General features: G+C 47.6%; 1 protein-coding gene across 6 annotated transcripts in view; it reads left to right on the top strand.

The window, feature by feature from the left end:
• The window catches only part of MYO9A (myosin IXA), a 146096-nt gene extending 127930 nt beyond the window's left edge, over positions 1-18166 (top strand). For 4 of the 6 annotated variants that reach the window (XM_017816973.1, XM_017816975.1, XM_017816971.1 and 1 more), the window contains 17 exons: positions 2247-2359; positions 2778-2932; positions 3298-3521; positions 3817-3933; positions 4402-4590; positions 5511-5558; positions 6231-6342; positions 7151-7212; positions 9081-9273; positions 9769-9897; positions 10216-10321; positions 10718-10849; positions 11998-12121; positions 12916-12969; positions 14984-15186; positions 15352-15494; positions 15914-16395. In XM_017816973.1, the coding sequence (XP_017672462.1) occupies positions 2247-2359; positions 2778-2932; positions 3298-3521; positions 3817-3933; positions 4402-4590; positions 5511-5558; positions 6231-6342; positions 7151-7212; positions 9081-9273; positions 9769-9897; positions 10216-10321; positions 10718-10849; positions 11998-12121; positions 12916-12969; positions 14984-15186; positions 15352-15494; positions 15914-16395 (2586 nt within the window). Of the gene's footprint in view, positions 1-2246; positions 2360-2777; positions 2933-3297; positions 3522-3816; positions 3934-4401; positions 4591-5510; positions 5559-6230; positions 6343-7150; positions 7213-9080; positions 9274-9768; positions 9898-10215; positions 10322-10717; positions 10850-11997; positions 12122-12915; positions 12970-14983; positions 15187-15351; positions 15495-15913 lie in introns of all 6 variants that reach the window. The other 2 variants (XM_017816970.1, XM_017816972.1) reach the window with 2 other exon arrangements.
• The last annotated feature ends 1114 nt before the right edge of the window (positions 18167-19280 follow it).

Genomic DNA, 19280 nt, shown 5'->3' with positions numbered 1-19280 from the left:
CAGCTGCACTGGCCTGAACTGCCTGTTTTGCCCATTTTTTTCTTGGCCATCAAGTCACTGATTGTGAGTCCCAGGTGGTGAGTAGAGTTCCACTGGAAACCGATGCTCCTGACCCACATCTGGGGTATCCCAGAGCAGCAAACACCAAGAACATCTGCAGCCAGAGCTGAAAGCCAAGGTGCACCAGTACATGAGGTGGCTGCTGCAGGTCCAGTTGATTCCAAGGTGCCTTTAAGGCTGAGGGGCTTCCTGATGACCAAAATTCAAAGGTTGCTCCGGTTTTTTGGCTGGTGAATAGCTGATGATTAACCTGCCTTGGGGTGAGACACATCTGAGTGGAAGGAGCAGCTCCTGGCTATGTTCAGCACGTATCTACACCTTTTGTGTTTGGCACCTAAGCCTGGAGAGCTTTCCTGCAGCAGATAAATGGAAAGCCTTGGCCAGAGGAACCACACCAGAAATACCCTCTGAAAACATCCTCCTTTGGCAGAGGCTCTCAGAGAGAGGGGCCTGGATAACAAACTGCTCACTTTGCTCCACCCTCCACACTGAAGCCATGAATTGCTAAACATCAGTCCAAGTATCTGTCACCACTTGATCCCAAGCACAGCTGAAGAGCCAGCAAGGAAAGAAGATCTCTTGTCCTAAGCCATCCAAAGGGATCACTGAGCTTCAGGAAGCTCTTCCATGCCACCAGGGTGGGTCACTTGGCCACAGTTACCTCAGGGATGGGCAAAACACAGGTTGCTTTTTCAGAGGGAAAGTATTTGGTCCCCTCTTCATCCAGGAGTCAACTCCAGACCCCCAGTTATTGCCGTTTGCCCTCCTGATGCTTTTAGTGTTCCCCAGCTGGGGATTTTCTTGTGCAGAGGCTCATCTTGACATCTGAGAAGGTTTCCCATCCAAGCAAGGACCTTCTCTCTGGCAAAGTCTCTCAACCAGAAGGATCTCACACCAAAAATGCATTTTAGTCCTAATTTTCTAAAGCTGGAAATTCAAAAGGTTGAAATTACTCAAGAGCAAAACTGTATTGTGGGGGTAAATATTTTAATAGATAATTTTTAAAACAAGTAGTAAGTTTGGGCTGGATGGAGATCACTTTTATGGGGTTTGAGTTGGTGTTTTTTCCAGTGTCCATCCCTAATTTATGTGTGATCATCACCTAAATGTAGGACTGACAGGAACAAAAATGCCTTTATTGGTTTAGGCAGTTTCTGACTTCCCAGTGATTATTTTGCCTTATGTGCTGCCATCTCCTGGCTCGCAGAAAGGTTAGTCCAAGGGGGGAAAATAGAACATTTAAGAGAAGTAAATATGGTAAATGCGACTCCCCTGCAGCCCATTTTTTATAAAACTCTATTTAAAATATTTTTAATAGAAGAAAAATGCCTTAAAGCACAGTGACTTCAGCTGAAACATTGAGGTGATGGGAAAACTAAGGAGATATTTGACCATCATCTCCCAAATCCATCCATACAACCTGATTCCCTCCTTTCCTCATGCTGCAAGTCTCTCCTCCAGGAGTACAGTTCCGAAATCACAGCTGCAATTGAAAAATAGAACAAAAATTGATGTATTTTTTAAATATGACGAGACTTTTTCTGGGCTACTTCATGGGATCCTGTTAGGTTGAATTATTGCAAATTCATTCTACCCTTAAAAAATGATCCGAGGGCATTTTAAGTGGTCACAAAAGTGAAGATATTTTCTATTACATATGAAAAAATTCATAATTTAAAGGGTTAATTTTGACGTGTCCTTGGCACAAAGACTTTGGTCTTCTTTTTCTGTAAAGTACTCAACAAGAGCTGGAAGCTCTGCTGGGACAAATCCAGCTGGTTGAAGGTTCCTTTGAGGCTGGGAACACCACAAATCACTTCATCGTGGCTTAACATGACCCTTCTGGGATGGAGAGCTGGGATGTCCAGATTAAGATGATGGAGCAGTTGTGCAGGCTGAGCAATAACGACCCATGGCTTGGTGCAAACTGATTTTCATCACTGATTGCTCAAGGAGAAAGAAGGTTGGACCTCGATGTAGAGTTGGAGCAAGGGAAACACCTGTTTTTTTTAGGACTCATCAAACTATTTCTTTAGTGGCAGCTGGTTCACCAGGACTGTAGGTTTTCACCTGTGGGCAAATAGAAATAAAGGTGTAACAGGTGAAATATCTAGTTTTTGCTGGGGAAAGAAGTCATCCCAAGAACTGTCTTGTTTCTAAAGGCTTCATGCTTGGAATCATTACAGACGGCGCAGCGATTCACCTCTGGGGAAGGCCAGACCAAACTGCACAAAACCATGTCCCAGGGGGAGATCGGGAAGCTGGCGGCCGCCCAGAAGAGCCTCACTCCAGATGGGAGGTAGGAAACGTGGCTGGAGATGGCAAATAAGTCCATCCCGTGTCCTTCCTGTTTGCCATGACCTTGTCAAACCATCCAGGCTCCTCCGGAGCTCCACCTGCCAAAGCCAGCCCGAATTACTCATCCCACCTTTTCCCCCAGGACCATGGACGTGCCCAATTAAAAGAGGTGTCAGGCTCACATCACAATTAAGTTTCAGTGACATGGTCCAGATGTCCCATCCCAAACCACCCAGTTGCACACATGACACTGAAGTTTCTTGTCTTTGCTAAGGACAAGTAGCCAGGTTTCCCTGGTAGAAGTCATGTGGATTTAACTCCTCCTCAAACACCAGGAAGGTCCAGGAGATTGGGGTTGTTTTGGGTAGAAGGACATTTTCCTAGTTAAGGCAGTTCCTCTTTCCACGACTTATTTGCAGGCCCCAGCGAGCCAAGATGAGGTTCTGGGTGAAGGGAAAGCAGGGGGAAAAGAAGACCCCCCGGGAGAAGCTCGCTACCCAGTCAGAGCTGCTGGAGCTGCTGGAGCAGGAAGCCCCTGGCAGGGAGGTGTTTCCTGGCTTGCAGCTTGGAGAAGGTAAGTGGTGGCAGAACACGGTGTCAGTGTTGGAAGGAGCAGGGAAACTGTGTTGGGAAATGGCCATGCTGGTTCACGTCTCAATTCATGGATGGCAAGTAGGTTAAAGGGTGGGATCCATAACGGATCTCGAGGAATTCCATGTCACTAATCCTCCTGCCCACCATCTGGACATGGACAGATGTTTCCTCTCTGCAGGGAGGAAATAACCAAAGGAGAAGTGACATTTAATCTTCCTGGGAGTACCACCCAGGGCTGTTCTCCTCCGCAGGTTTATTGCGATGCCCGTCTCCCTGGTTTAGTGGCACAATTATTTTTCATCTGCTCAATCTCTTTCTTTCCCTGTTCTCATTTATCACCTGTAGAGTTGGGTCCGCACCACCTGACCCCCCCGCGGAGTCCGGAGCTGTCCGGGATCTACCGGCGGGAGTTTAAGGAGAACAAGGAACCCTCTCCCAAAGTGAAACGCAAGCGCAGTGTCAAGATCAGCAACGTGGCCCTGGAGCCTGTGCAGTGGCAGAACGACTCCCTGCAGATCATAACCAGTGCTGGCGACCTGAAGAGCATGGATGAGTTCCTCCTGAAAAAGGTAACTCCTGTCCCATACCAGCACAGAGCTCCAAGAGCAAACAGAGGCAAGAAAGTCCATATTATCCAAGGGGCAGCTGTAACAGTGCTAATAATTCATCTAAGGGTGCTTGGGAGAAGTTTCTGGTTTGCACGCAGGAGAAACCACCTTGTAGTCGTGATTAGCATCGTCTGCCCGTGGTGGAGCAGCTGCTCATTGGTGCTGCTTCACCTCACGTGGAGCTCTGCTCACGATGAGCTCTGCTCATCCCTCCAGCAAAAGGGATGTGGGTGCACAAACCCCTTTGTTTTCCCAGATGAATGAACTGGACAACGAGGACAGCAAGAAGGACACACTGGTGGATGTTGTGTTCAAGAAAGCACTGAAGGAATTCCGACAGAACATCTTCAGCTTTTACTCCTCAGCACTGGCGGTAAGTGACTGGATGGTGAGTGAGAACTTCCAGGAAAAACGGGGTGCTCTTGGTAGTCCTGGTGGTACAGATTGTTGCCAAGCCTTCCATTCCTGGTCTGCTTATCCTAAAGGATGGATGTGCTTCCTCTGTATTCAGTCCTGTGTAACTCTCCCTCCTTAGCCAGCTCTCAGGGTACATTGAGTGTAGATTCCTGATCCTTGTTACAGCTTTACTCCCAGTCAAAGGGGAAATGACAGAAAGTCAATAAACTCCAATTTGCCACCCAAAGTGCCTGGAAACTCTGTGTTCCCTTTGTGAATGGTGGAGATGTCTGATCCTTTTTTCATTCTCTTAATCATACTTGGGCTTTCCTCAAGCAGCTGGAAGTCAGTGAGGCTGAAATAGTTGTCCAGAGCAGAAAAGGCTCCATAAAAATCCGGGCTGTATAAAAATCACTTTTTTTTTTTGCTTCTGTTTCCTTAAAAGATGGATGATGGGAAAAGCATCCGCTACAAGGACCTCTACGCCTTATTTGAGCAGATTCTGGAGAAGACCATGAGGCTTGAGCAGAGGGACTGGAGTGAGTCTCCAGTTAAAGTCTGGGTCAATACCTTCAAAGTCTTCCTGGATGAATATATGATGGAGTACAAACCCCTGGATTACACTGCAGGGAAGGTACTCAGTGCTTTTCTTAAATCCCTTGAAGATTTGGGAACTGTCTTTCCATGGAGTTGTGCTCTCTGTAGGCACGTGGGAACCCCTGTTTTCTTCTCTGCCTTAAGCTGAGCTGGACAGTGTAAGCCAGCATTGAGTGATTTGTTGGTTATGTGTCACTGGGCTCAGCAAAGCCCAGTTCACATCTGGGCTGAGCTGGGCCTTGGCAGTGCCAACATGTAGATGTTGTCTCCAGGGCAAAGTTCCAACCAGCAGTGGATGGTTGGAAAGGCAGCTCCTGGTACTTCTTTAGTTTGGGGGCTTTAGTTCAACCTTTGAGGGACAGTGAAAGAGATAAAGCTTCCCTGGTCTCCTGACCACTTCCCAAGTGACCACACATGTCACCATGGGTTGGGTTGCAGGAGAAGGGGAGGTGGGCAATGGCTGAGCTCAAGTTTAGGTGCAGTTTTCAGAGCAGTCAGAGCCTGTAGTATTTCACAGACTTGATCTCCTCCCTTTCTGCTCTGTATCATCTGTAAGGACACCCACAGGATCTCAGGCTGGGCTTGGAAGATGATGTTTATTGTACAAATATCCCATCTTCTGGCCCTTCTGCTCTGAGTCCTCTCCACGCAGATTTTCTTCAAAGCAGTCTGGGCATCGTGTTCTCCTTGGGTCTCTTACAGGAGAGCTTTAAGTCACTGCTGCTGGATACAGAGCTGGAGCAGCAGCTACGCTCGGCTCTGAGCTGAAGATGGGGACAGTTGTCCAGGAAAATTCCAAAAATGGGGTGATCCATACAAGAGTTTTCTAGAGTGACTCTCTTGGGGCTGCAGGTGCACTGGAGGGTGGGGCTCCAAGCACTGTTGGATATGAGCCCTCTGTCCTCTTTCCCTAGGGGAATTGCCCCTAAATACACTTAAACCTCTTTCTCGTACCAGGTGCCAAAAACGGAACGGAAAAAGAGAAGGAAAAAGGAAGCGGATGTGGTGAGTTGACCCCTCTGTGCCTGTGCATTAAAAAATTAATGTCCTTAGGGCCAGAATGACAAGACCTTCTCATGGCACGTCCAGTGGTGAGATCTGAACATCAGCCATGGAAGGATGTACTGGAAAGATGAATGAGGTGCATTTGGTTTGCTTGATCAAGGATGGATGTGGGCTGTTTCTCTGAAAACACATCCCACATCAGCCAAGACATAAATGTCATGTCAAGGATTATTACAGAAGAGCTGAGAGCGAAACAAAGTGTTGTTCTGGGTTTCTGCATAAATTTATAGTATGTTTTGCATCTCTAATATCATGAATGGATGACATTGCAGCTCCTGGTCTCCTAAAGGATATGATAGTGCTGGGAAGGATGCAGGGGCAGAGCCGAAAAAATGGGCCATGGATTCATAGAAGACCTTCTTAACATGGAGAAGTTGACCAGCCACCCTCAGTCAAACACTTTCTAACCTGCTTCCATGAGGGTTCAGTTCCCGCACAGGCTGGATGTTGGCTTGGGTTGTCTGTGGGATATTGGGCTGAAAAGGAATCAAAAATGGCAAATAAAAGCAAATACCAGCTCAAAGTTGGAGAGCTGACTGTGTCCACCTCCCCGTTTTGCAGCAGACTGAGCATCCAGCTCCTTTTCTCACCACCCAACCTTTGTCCTTGCAGGTGGAAGAGCACAATGGTCACATTTTCAAGGCAACCCAGTACAGCATCCCCACATACTGTGAATATTGTTCCTCCTTGATCTGGATCATGGACAGGGCTTCTGTTTGTAAATGTAAGCACCCCTTCTTTGGTCCTTCTTATGTGCTCGTATCACAGGGATGAGTTTTGGGATTTGCAATCCCACTCTCAGTTAATTTGGGGGGTTTTTTCCCATCTGAAGTGCTTTTGGGACAGTTCTAAAGGGTTTCTGAAGTCAGCTAATGAGTCCGTCCCAGCAGTCCTTCACGGCACAGTTAATTTTGTGCTTTGTGTTACACATCTTACCCCATCAGGTCATGTGGTCACCTGATATAAGTGTCACAGTCAGAAGGACGGGAGAGTCGGGTATGGAAATGGGTCCTCGGGATGCCTGTGGGGATCCTGACCATGGCAAACCCATTTGGCTTCTCCTGTTTGACCTCCAGGCGCATGAATTTTTGGGGAGAGCAAGAAAATGGAGGAGAGACAACAGGAAAGGTTGATCCACTGCTTTGGTTTTTCTAACCTTTCTGTGACTGGGCTGGAAGCATCAGCCTTAGGGTGGTTCAGGCCCAGTGCAGGAAGAACACAGATCAGGTGCAATTTCCAACCTCTTTGGGGGCATCCATGTCTAATACCTCAGAGTGACTCATGGATTATCTTCCAAGTGGATCTGTCAGGGAGGGGTTTAAGGTTTCAGGAACTTAAATATGGGGCCTTTCATTTTAAAGCTTCATTATTTTAGTTTGAGTGATCTAATATAGACATGGCCCCTGGAAACTGCAAATTCAATGTGCTTTTGACCTGCTAGTCCTGAGAAGAGCTACTTCATCCATGTGAATTCATATTTTTCCACTGATGCAACTTTTGGGATGATTAAATACCCCTCTTCTCCCTTGCAGTGTGTAAATATGCTTGTCACAAGAAGTGCTGTCTTAAAACCACGACCAAGTGCTCCAAAAAGGTAAAAGACTCTTTTCTTTCACTAAATACCTTCCAGATGGTGATCCCTAGTTTGTATAAAAATCGTTGGAGGCACAGAACTTGGATCTAATGGTGGCAATAACCCTTCTTTGAGCAGAAGCTCAGACCAGAGATCCCTGGAGGTGTCTCCAAGCAGTGTTTGGATGTATTTTGGGAATTACGCAGTGATGAGTCACTGTAGATCTGCCCAGTCATGCAGGAGACGTTGCAGTGTCGTTCCCTGCCTTGGAACCACACCAAATAATAGGAATTTGCCTCATTTTATAACTTTTAAGGATTTGGAAATGGAGGGTTATTCTTGGAAACATGGGTTGTCCTTCACCCTGCTGGTCCCTGCTCAGGTCATGGCATGGTCCCCTGGCCTGAGCCAGGAAGGGGAGCAGAGGATGTTCAGTCACTCCCTGTTCCCCTTAGAGGGAATTAAATATTGTTTCCCAGATTCAAGGGTATGGAGAACAGGGAATGAACGCAGCAGGTTGTCCTGGCTAATGATGAATCATCAAGATTTGGTGGGTTTTCTTTTCAATCACTTATTTTCTGCCAAAAAGGAGGACAACAGAGGCAGGAGAATAATGTGTACAAGGCTTTGTCAGCTCCCTGGGAGACTTCTTGGAGGAGAACAACCTCCATAAATACACAGCCCCCAGAAAGCTGCAGGAGTACATTTTTCCCAAGAAATAATCTGAATATATACATTGAAGATATATATATATATATATATGAATATATTTGTATTTTGAATACATAGAGTATTTTTACCACACTGTTTCCCTTTCTGGAGTATTTTTGCAAGAGCTGGGAACACCTCTGGTGAGTTTCTGCTCTAAAATCTGGGAATTTCAATGAGAATTTTTTTCAGAGGAGCCCAGAGATTCTTGGAGCTTTCTCCTTTCTTGGGGTTTCTCTGCACAAGAAAGTTTTTGTGCTGCACCCATGGAAGAGAGTTCACCATGTCTCCAACTTGGGCAGCTGGAAGTTCTTCTCTAGGAAGGTTCCAGCTTCTCTGTGCTTGGTGGATTATGTTTTTAGGGTTGTTTTCAGCAATGGGGAGCTCCAAACCATCAATTATAAGAAAGAATGAAACAGTATGGGGACCTTACACACATCTTCTCATGAGGTTGACAGGACGGATGAAAGGATGGCATCGAGTGGGAAAAATAAAAATGCAGGAGGGATTGTCAGGGGAGCTGGGACCTGGGTCATGGGCACCACCATTTTGCCAATGACTGGCTTGCACCTCACCTTTCCTTTGCTAGGGCTGAGAATTTGTGTCAATATTGTATTGGGTCTTCTGACTTTTCCCACCCAGAATCTCCCATGCAGGAGGACTTTATTCACATTTGAATTTGCCAGGTATCAAGTCTCCAGTGAGTGTTTGCAGCCAGCAGAAAGAGTCCTTCCTGACAGATGGAGATGGGTTCTTTTGGCTCCTATTTTGGCATCTTGTTTGTTCACAGATATTTTATAATTGTCAATGCTGTGAGTTGATCTGAGAAGCCAAGATTCAGATTTACCTGTTCTGCTTCGTGCATCATCTTTGAAGGGTGAAATCATCCCTGGAGATGGTTCCAGAGGGGCAGGAGGTGGAGGAGGACCATGCCCAGCTGTGTTGGCTCTGCCAGCCTGAGGATATAACCACAGTGGGCTGGTTAAAGAAAGAAAACCCAAACTTTTTTGACTTCAGGTGCATGTCCAGAGACCAGTTTAGCGCTGCAAGACCTGTGTCCTGTCCTGTTCTCCAGCGCACAGGTTGCCTGGATCAGCTGAAGGAGTCTGGACAGCAGCTGGATCCAAGCACTGCACCAATCCTAGAAGGATTTAACCCCTTTTTGTCCTTTCCCTGTGCAGTACGACCCCGAGCTCTCTCCCCGGCAGTTCGGGGTGGAGCTCTCCCGCCTGACCAGCGAGGAGCGGGCGGTGCCGCTGCTGGTGGAGAAGCTCATCAACTACATCGAGATGCACGGGCTGTACACAGAGGGCATCTACAGGAAGTCAGGCTCCACCAACAAGATCAAGGAGCTGCGGCAAGGCCTCGATACAGGTAAAAGGAGGGGGAAGAACCTCATGGGGAGGAAAGTCTCTGCAGCAGCAAGGTTGGATGGAAGGAAGGACTGCAGGCTATGCAAGGGATGCTTTCACATCACCAGCCAAAACTCGAATCATCAACTCGTGCTTTTTTGGGTGCAGTCTATGAAAAAAGTCATTCTAATTGAGGGAAAATTCTGCCTTGCTTACACCATAGCTATCAATGCCAGCCAGGAAAGAAATCCTGGTCCCACCTGACATTATTCGTCCTGGAAAATGCATTTCTCTCCAGTTTTACCACATGGAGCTGAAATGAGGTGCTGGATTTCTTGCTGTTAAACACAGTGTGGTTTCGGGGTGGTACGTGTGCGTTTTCTATCATGGAGTAGCTTATCATGGAATGATTTGGGTAGGAAGGCCACTTTGTCCAACCCCTTGGCTTCACTAATGATTTATATTAATTGTTGCCTCTTGGTTTGTGACTTTTCCCTCCATTTGCTGCCAAACCCAGACATTGATAATGTGAATTTAGACGACTACAACATCCATGTCATCGCCAGCGTGTTCAAGCAGTGGCTCCGAGACCTGCCCAACCCTCTCATGACCTTCGAGCTCTACGAGGAGTTTCTGCGGGCGATGGGTGAGGAACCTCCTTCACCATCCCCTTCCCTTGGCGGGGGAGCCACTTTCAGTGTCCAACTTTTTGTTTACTCATTGGGCCCAAACCGGCTGGTTTTAACAAATTGTATTTACCTGGTTTCAAAGTCTGATTTTTGGTTACTTGGTCTCAATTTTGGTCTCAACTCTGGTGGCTTTCACATCAAATCACATTTCAGCAGATTTCAGCCCCAAAAGTTCTGTCTTTTGAGTAGTAAAATTAAATAAGCATTAAGAAGTATCGTTCTAAATAAGAGGAGGAAGTAGAAGCTGCCCCTAAATGGTGGTGCTTTCTCCACAGGCCTCCAGGAGAGGAAGGAGACAGTGCGGGGGGTGTACTCAGTCATCGACCAGCTCTCCCGCACCCACCTCAGCACCTTGGAGCGTCTCATCTTCCACCTGGTTAGGTACGTCGGGCCTGGGCAGCTTTAGGCAAGGAGAGGGAAGAGATGAGGCTGAAAGCAGGTGGGCAGGAGACAGAGAGGAGCTTTCAGGTCCGTCATGTCTGCCAGGAGGCGGCCCAGGAGCTCTTTTTCCAAGTGATGGCTGTCTATTGATGAGCTCGTGGTTCCTACAGGTCCCTGGTGCCTCCCACCACTGTAGGCCTCTCACCACAAGTTTTTGGGTTGTTTGCCTGCCTTGGAACCACCTGAGGCATCTTGAGATTTGGCTTTCTCCATCAATCAGAGCAAAGCAAGACTGCACCGTAGAAATGTCATCTCTGTTAATCCATGACCGTGTGGAAGAGGTGCTGTGGAGGTGCCTTCATCTCTGACTTCTCTCTTAATCCCTGTTTTTTTTAGGATTGCCCTCCAAGAAGAGACCAACCGCATGTCAGCCAATGCCTTGGCCATTGTCTTTGCTCCCTGTATCCTGCGCTGCCCTGACACGACGGACCCACTGCAGAGCGTCCAGGACATCAGCAAAACCACCACGTAAGAACGCGGTGCTGGACGACCCACCACTCACAGCTTGGTAGCCCTTAGGGTGGTCAAATGGCTCAAAAAGTGACAGCTTTAGCGTGGAAATGATAAACACCCAGAAAATGCATCTTCACAAAGATATTTCATATCCTCTCAATCCCCAAGAGGTTGTTAAATGGGGATTTTTAAGTGATGAAGGATCCCCAAGAGCAGGTCAACTTCTGCTCTCCTGCCTAGCCCATCTCAGCAGGAAAAGGTGGAGCTTGTGCTGATGTGGTTTTGTAGTTAATTTTTTGGCAAGCAGGTCTTGGTTCTGACTTAATTTTGGCTTTTTTATCAGAGGGGGTGAGTTGTTTGATCTGCAGCAATATTAATATTAATAAACTTATCTATTTGTGGCGTTTGCCATAATTGCAAAGGTTTTACAGAGAAAAAGCGAAGCACTTGCCCAAATTCAGTTTGGCTCATACTAAATAGATTTAAAAATAGATACTGGAGTCAATTATAATAATGTAAACCCTCCAGTAAAGGGCTGAGCTTCTGAAAGGGGTGGTTTTACCTTCAGGAAGTATTAAAATTGTTGAAGACCAGAATGTGCTTGGAGACTCAGCTGGCAGGAGCACTTGGCCTTCAACAACATTTTGTTGTAGCTTCTCCCTTGGGCTTTAGCTCCAGCACATCCTCTCATTTTATTATGAGGAAAGGATCATTTTTTTCCCCAAACACCCTCCAGACAGCATTAAAGTTGGCTCAGCTGAACAGCATCACTGCTGCAGCATCACTGCATGTAAGCAAGCTGTCTTCTCCAGGTGTGTATTCCCTTGGTCCCTCTTCCAGGGGGGGAAATTTCTCTGGTGGGATCCCTGGTGATTTTTAATTTCTGTAGTCTATGTTCCTCAATCCATCTGTAGCTGGTTATCAGTCTTTATAGGGGAATTTCCACTGCCCTCTGGCTTCCAGCTGGAGCTTTCTCCCTCTGCTTTTCTATGATGGCAGATCTTCAATAATCCTTTCCTTGTAATAAAATGAGAGGATGTGCTGGAGCCAAAGTCTAAGGGAAAAGCTACAAAGAAATCCTGTTGAAGGACAAGACAAGACAGCTCAGATCACATCACTTCCTCCTCCCATTTTGTCTTCTTTTGGGTGTTTTCCCCCCTTAGTTGTGTAGAATTGATCGTCATCGAGCAGATGAACAAATACAAGGCTCGTCTCAAGGACATCAACAGCCTGGAGTTCGCAGAGAACAAGGCCAAGAGCCGCCTCTCCTTGATCCGCAGATCCATGGTGAGATGCCAAAGCCCTCTCTGTCCCCTCCTGTCCTCTCCTTGCCCCTGAAGCCACTCTACCTTATCTTCTCCTGCTTATCCCAGCCTCCCAAACCCCTCGCAACCTCCCACACCATCTCCCCCAGGACAGGGACCCTCAGCCCCGTGGTAGCTCCTCACCTTTGCAGGGAGTCATACCAAAGCACAAGGAGGTAGGAGCAGTCCATGGAGACGGGGTCGCTCCAGCTCAGATGTTCCTGATCAGCGTTTCCACCTTCATTTGAGCTTGTTTGGTCCTGAGTCAAGCCTTTCATCCACTGGTTCGATGTGGCCCCATGGGAGACTTGGACCATCATTTTTCATGCTTAGTCGCATTATCTGAACCCAAAAGGAGCTTCCCAAAGGCTGCCCCTGCTCCTGCACTGCCTTTTTGGGAGCCTCGAACCCATCTCATTGAGCTTCCATGCTTCCCGGGGGGCCTGCAGATGCACGCTGAGCTTGGCTAGTTGGGCTGTGGGAGAGGGACGGAGTCGGCGCAGCGCTGCCGCCCCACGCTTGGGCTGAGCATCGAGCAGCCCCTCTGCTTGGGCCTGCCCACTGTGATCCTCAGGGACACTTTGCTTCTGCTGTTTGGGGATGGAATCCAAGCAGGGTCTGCCCAAGGTTGTGGAGCTGGTGCTGCAGAGCCGCCCCGCTCACCCCAGTGGACAAAAGAAAAAAAACCTGAAAAAGGAGCAAAGCGGGTTTTTGGAAGGGGCGACGGCATGTGCACTCTAACCTTCTGCTTTCCTTTTCATCTCCTCTCGAATGCAGAAGCCCGTACTAATTGCAGTTAGATTTATGAGCATAACCCGCAGTTCAATCCCGGTATGTATGACTGCAGCGCGCCCGCGTCCCTCCGTGTGTGTCACCGCCGCTCATTCCAGCTCTGTCCCACTGGCCATTGTCCGTGACGTTGCCGCCCGGGCCCGGGCGGGTGCTGCTCCTCAGGGCCTCTGTTTCTCCTGCAGGTGTCCCGGGCGCAGGAGTTGGGGACAGCCATGCTCGGCCATCCCTGCACGCAGCTCCTCAGAAAAACACTTCCCACCCCTCTTCCCTTCCTCCTTGCTTTATTTTCTATTTTATTTTCTTTTTCCATCCTGTGCTTCCCTCTTTTTTACTTTGCTTGATTCATCCCTTCCCTTCCTACCCCTATTTCTCCTCGCTCAGGATGCGTTTCAGCATCACGTTGCTTTCACAGTGCTGCTGTTTCTGGAGATGGGGGACAAAACCCCCAGCTCAGATGTCTCGGAGAGCACGAGGCATCCAAAGGTCTCCTCCACCTGCTTGGAGGAGGAGCACCACCACCTTGAACACAAGGTCAGGAAACCCAGGTTTGAATTGAGAGTGGTCCAACAACTCCTGTATTCCCCAACTCCATCCCAGTTTGACTTTGAGTTCCTAGTGAGACCACGATGGGTGAGAAGAGTGCCTGCAGGATTTTGGGAATGCTGGTGGAGCTGTTTCCCTCCCTACCAGGTTCAGCCCCCCCATCCTTCATCATCCGCAAGGGTCAGGAGACAGAGAAGAGCAAAACTCGAGCACTGCTCCCCTAATGCTGAGCACGGCATTTCACAGGGGCTTAAGTCCGTGAGCCAGTGGGATCTTTGGGATCTCAGGAGTTTTGGCTAATAGGATTCAGGGAGCTGTGCCTCAGCTCAGGAGCCCACGTGAAAGGTGTCGTCAGAGGAACACCGGGGCGCAGGAGAGGCTTTGCTGACGGTGAAGAATCTCTGAGATGTGGCATCAAAAGATGAAAGGGGTAAAATGGAAAGGAAAAAAGGGAGGCTCCTTTATCCTGAAAACCTGCTCTGGGCACATGGGTTATCAGGAAGAGCCGGGCATGCCGGAAATGCAGGGGAGGAAAGTTGTCTTGCAACGAGCCCAAGGAGGTGCAGGTTCACGCTGGGTGATGGTTGTCAGGGGAGGGCAGGAAGTCATGGACATCTCCAAGGTCCTGGTCACTTCAGGATCTGGAATTTAGAATATGAGATGTCTGGTCATAATCACAGTTAAAGCTGTTTAGTATCTGTTGTGTCCCTCATCTCCAAAAATCCACCTTTTTCTTCTGCTCTTTGGAGCAGATCTGTAGAGCTGGTCCTCAGAAGATTAAAACAGCTGCATATATAATATCCCTCCATATGTACCACCCCCATTTGAGTCCTTATTTTAATATTAAAAAAATCAGGTGGTTCTTCAGATCTTCATTAAATATCCCCATTTAACCATGGGCCCAAAAATCTGGATTTATGGCCTTATAACAGACCGCTAGAGGCAGTCCTGGTTTCTGGATCTCCTGTACATGAGATCAGAGCATGGACAACATGATTCTGAGTTTCTCTTTGCTGAAGGGGTCAGTGGAGACCCTTGTGATGCTCAGGAAATACCGAGGGTGGATGAGGGAAGGATATGAGACTTGATCTAAGGATAAAGCAGGAACCAGGTGCCCTGAAATCAAAGCCTTGGTGATGATGCTCCCACCCAAAACCAACACAACCACTATCAACCTTCCCCTCACATGGTCTGTGGGCTTTGTGGGAACCCACCCTGCCACCAGCTGGGCTTGCTCAGAAGTCCAAGTTGCACTTGGTCTGTCAGTGTCATCCTCACCACCACCATCTCTCACCACCTCCATCCTCAACCCCTCCAACGTGTTGAGTCCTGATACCTCTCCCAGGCTGAAGAGAGGTTTTGGAGGGTCTGGGGTGTGTCCACCGGCGGCGCACTGAGGACTGATGGCCAGGGCTGTCTTCTTTGCTCCTTGAGAGAGCAGTGTGGTTGGCACTTGAGTGTTTGCCAGATCACCTTGCTTGGTGGTGGTGACACTGGTGTCTCTCTTCAGGGCAAAGGACGTGTGCGGCGCGGCGCCTACCCCAGCCCAGCATCTCCTGTCACCGGGCGCTTGCCCTCGGTGACGGACGTCCCCGAGGAGACCATGAGCAGCGAGGAGGCCATGGAGATGGAGGTGACAGAGCAGCAGCAAGTGGCCATGCAGCAGGAGGAGAAGGTGCTGACCGAGCAGATTGAGAACCTGCAGAAGGAAAAGTGAGTCTGGCCAAGGGTTCAAGCCACTTCCCCAGCCTATGGGTGTTGCTTGGCATCATGGCTGGAGGGCTCCAGCCCTCCATGATCTCTTGCCCTGCACCCCTTTCTTCTCCTCCCCACCTTTTTGGTCCCGTTGGGTCAGTGGGACTGGGTTGGTTTTGGCAGGGAGGAGCTGACGTTCGAGATGCTGGCACTGGAGCCCCGCGCCTCCGACGACGAAACCCTCGAGTCCGAAGCCTCCATCGGCACCGCCGACAGCTCTGAAAATCTGAACTTTGACTCCGAAGGAGCCATCTCCGATCGCTCAGGTAAATCCAGGTGTCCTTGGGCTTATCATGGAATGGTTTGGGTTGGAAGGGACCATCAGAGGTCATCTTGTTTCACCCCCCTGCCATGGACAGGGACATCTTCCATCCATTCAGGTTTCTTAGATTTTTCTGTCACTTTGGGAAAGGTTATTTGGGGATTTTTAGTTCATTTAAAGCACGCAGTTTAAATGGGCGCAGAGAGGATGGTTAAGGGTTAAACCACGTGGCCCTGAGGAGTTGGGTGATGGCAGCCACGGTTTGGTGGGGAGGTGACCACTCCTCCAGTGCTGGTGATGCTGCCTCCAGTGAGATGCTGGGAACGTTGCCCTGGCTTCATGGCACGTGTCCCCAGCGAACAGCACCAAGATGCTGGGTAGTCTCAAGGTGTTAATCCTCCCATGGTCCTTCTGCCCCTCCAGAGAGAAGTGTAGCACTTATCTCCCTGCGCCCCACCAAGGCCGAGGGCCCGAGCCGGCTGCGAAGGCACCCCAGGATGCGGCTGGACCCCGTGGACCCGGCCGACGCCTCCATCTCCTCCTCCTCCTCGTCCCAGTCGTCCACCTCCTGCCTGCCCCACCTGCCCCGGAAGCGCTTCCAGATGTACTCCAAATCGCCTTTCTACCGAGCAGGGGGACATGGAGAGCCCCCTGAGAGCCGGGCGAGCCCCGAGGGCTCGGCGGGACCCCTCCGTTACCCCGAGGACCGGCCTCAGTTCACCACCCGTGGGACGTTCAACCCGGAGAAAGGCAAACAGAAACTGAAGAGCGTGAAAACTTCCCCCCCCAAAACCAAAGAGCCCCCAGATGGGGGGACGACAGGGGGACGCAAGAGGAATCCCGAGGCCGATTGTGCCGCCGCCCAACCCCTCGTCCTCCTGGGGAGCAACGAGTTCATGGTCTGAGATGCTTCACCCAGGGCCGCGTCACGTGCCAGGGCTTCCTCCCCGTCGGCAGCGCTCCCACAGCTTCCTGGTTAACACCAGGAGGATGAATTCTTAAGTAAAAAGGCCCGGGGGGGATGGTTTAACAGTGGCCTTAATGGTTTGGGGAGTTGAGACCTTTGGGCACGGGGGGGTGGACGGGGATGGAGGGGCACTGGCCGGCTCCTACGCCCTTCCCCTCAGAGCACCCACAGCTCGGAGCATCGCGCTGCCAAACTCTCGTGCCGAGTCACCTGTCGGTAGGAGAAAACCAAGCCTAAAAATCCCATGGGTAGGAGAAAGCCAAGCCTAAAAATCCCATGGGAAGGAGAAAACCAAGCCTAAATATCCCACGGGATCATCCTGAGCCAGCGCTGGCTCCGCTGCAGCCAAGCCCTCCGTGCTTTCACCACCTCATCCACGCCAACGCCGAGCGCATGGAAAAGCGTTAAAATCTGCCAAAAATCACCGTTTTCCTTCGGGTTTTGATTTTTTAACGTGACCTAACCACCTTTCCTCCTCTTTTTTTTTTTTTGGCGACCATCAGTATTAAAAATTAATAATAATAATAATAATAATAATAATAATAATAATACTCGAGGACTACTTGAAGCGATATTTGTTTATATGCCTGTTCCTGGAGTTGAGTGTAAATATATATATTTTTTATTTTTTTTTTTGTATTTTTCCCAGACAGAACTTTTTTTTTTTTTTTTTTCTTTTTTTTTTTAATTATTATTATTATTTTGGGCCGGGGAGGAGGGGAGCAATAGGCTGAGCCGTCCTTGGTGTCACCGCTGGTGTCACCAACTATCACTCAATAAAACAGTGAGTTTTGTTGTCAGCAAGAAATCCCTGGAGATGTAATTAGCCCATCATAGGACTAATTAATGTCACTAACTAACGACTTGGCTCTTAATCCCTCCCTTGTGTCATCAGCGTCACCCTCGGTGGCACCTGGAGAAGCTCCGGGTACTGGAAGACCTCTGGAAAGGCAAAATGAGGAGCCCTGAGGCGCTAATTAGATTAATTAGGGCTGAATCTGTCCTTCCAGGTGGGCTGGGCATCACATCTTTCCCAAAACACCATAAAAATTGTGAAAAGAGCAAAAAATGGAGTTTTCTGGAGTATTTGGTCTTTTCCCGGCATCTCTGGGCTCAGCTGAGCCCTTGGTCCCTCTCCCCCCTGCCCAAAGGGCCGTTTCTTTCCAGGGATGGTTTATTTATTGGGGTTGTTTTTTATCTGATATTTGAAATTCCACTTTCATTTTAATTTTATCTTTCTTTGTTTTCCACTGGGGGAAGGGACAGATGCCAGGGCCGCGGGAGCAGCGCCTGCCTCAGCGCCGCATCCGGGAGTGCAGCAACACCGACTCAGTCATTCCCCATCCAAGAGGGAAAACGAGATTTTCCCAGCCCTAGAGGGGGGAAAAGGGAGATTTGGGGCCCAACCCGGATGCACTGGGAAGGTGGATGTGCCCACAACAATGAAGGCTCCTGGAGAGCCGCCCCAAACTCACTGGGAGCTGGAATGAGCCAGAGAATCCAAGTGCTCGGGGCCAAACCAGCCATTTGGGAGCCTGTGGAGCTAAAAACCCTGGAATTGCCTTCTAAGAGATCCCTGGGAGGCTCCAGCTCATCCGCAGGTTTCTCATCCCAGAGGGATGAGAGCAGGGAAGGCAGATCTGCCTTGGGTAAATATATATATATATATATATGTATATAGATGTATCTATATTTCTTTTGGGTTATACGTATACTTCCATTATATATAATTTATATATAAGGAAAATATATTAGAATATATTATATATATAAAGAACATCTATAACAATATATATCCTATACATAAAGAAAATATACATACAAAAGAGGAATTATTCTCTGTACAATTAAAAACTACTCAAAGGAAGATATATGAAAATTAAATACTTTGTATTTTCTATTTCTTTTATATATAATCAATATTTATATATAAAGAAATATATGAGATATATACTATATATAAATAATATATATTTCTTTATGTATATATGTTTATATGTTTATATATATAAAGAAGTATATAAAGGAAATTAGGTTTGCAGTTCCTTGTGTATATATTTTATATATTTCTATATATAAAGAAGTATATATAAAAGAAAAGTGTGCTATATATAAAGAATATTTATTACTTTATATATATTTGAATGTAGTTCTTTTATATGTAGAAACATATTTAATATATGTTATGTAATTTAAACATGCTATATGTTTAACATATGTTTATATATGTTTCTTCATATGTATTTATATATTTCTTTAGCTAAAGAGTGTATTTCTCTAAAAAGAAATATATAAAGGAAATATATATATAAAGAATATATATTTTCTCTCTCTTTCTTTATATATATATATAAATGTATGGAATATAGAGAGAAAATATATTTCTTTATATAGAAAAATGTATGGGATATATATAGAATATATAGAAAATGTATTTCTTTATATATATAATGTATTTGTAGTTATATAGACAAAAAGAAAGATAGAAATAAAAGAACTATATACACATTTACATATATATATATATATATATATATATATATAAAAAATCCTGGCAGGAGCTGAGCAGGACTGGAGGGATAATGGGATGTTCCAGGGTGTCCATTCCCAGGATTTCCCACCGTTCCTTTGGATGGATTTGGGGCCCGAAGGGCTTTTCCGGAGGGGAATGTGCTGACACTGGAAAGGAGAAGGGGCTGTGAGGGGGAATTATTGTTATTTTTCATGGGACGTTTTCTAAGTAATTTATAATTCTGTAAATTAAACAAAGTCTGTATTGTCAGAGGATTTATGATCCCGCGTCGCCCGCGCTCGGAATCGTGT

This window comes from Lepidothrix coronata, unplaced genomic scaffold, assembly GCF_001604755.1.
Source record: "Lepidothrix coronata isolate B3197 unplaced genomic scaffold, Lepidothrix_coronata-1.0 Scaffold58, whole genome shotgun sequence".
Taxonomy (NCBI): Eukaryota; Metazoa; Chordata; class Aves; order Passeriformes; family Pipridae; genus Lepidothrix; species Lepidothrix coronata.
Note: the sequence above shows the minus strand (reverse complement) of the source record. Positions and strands in the feature narration are given on the sequence as shown.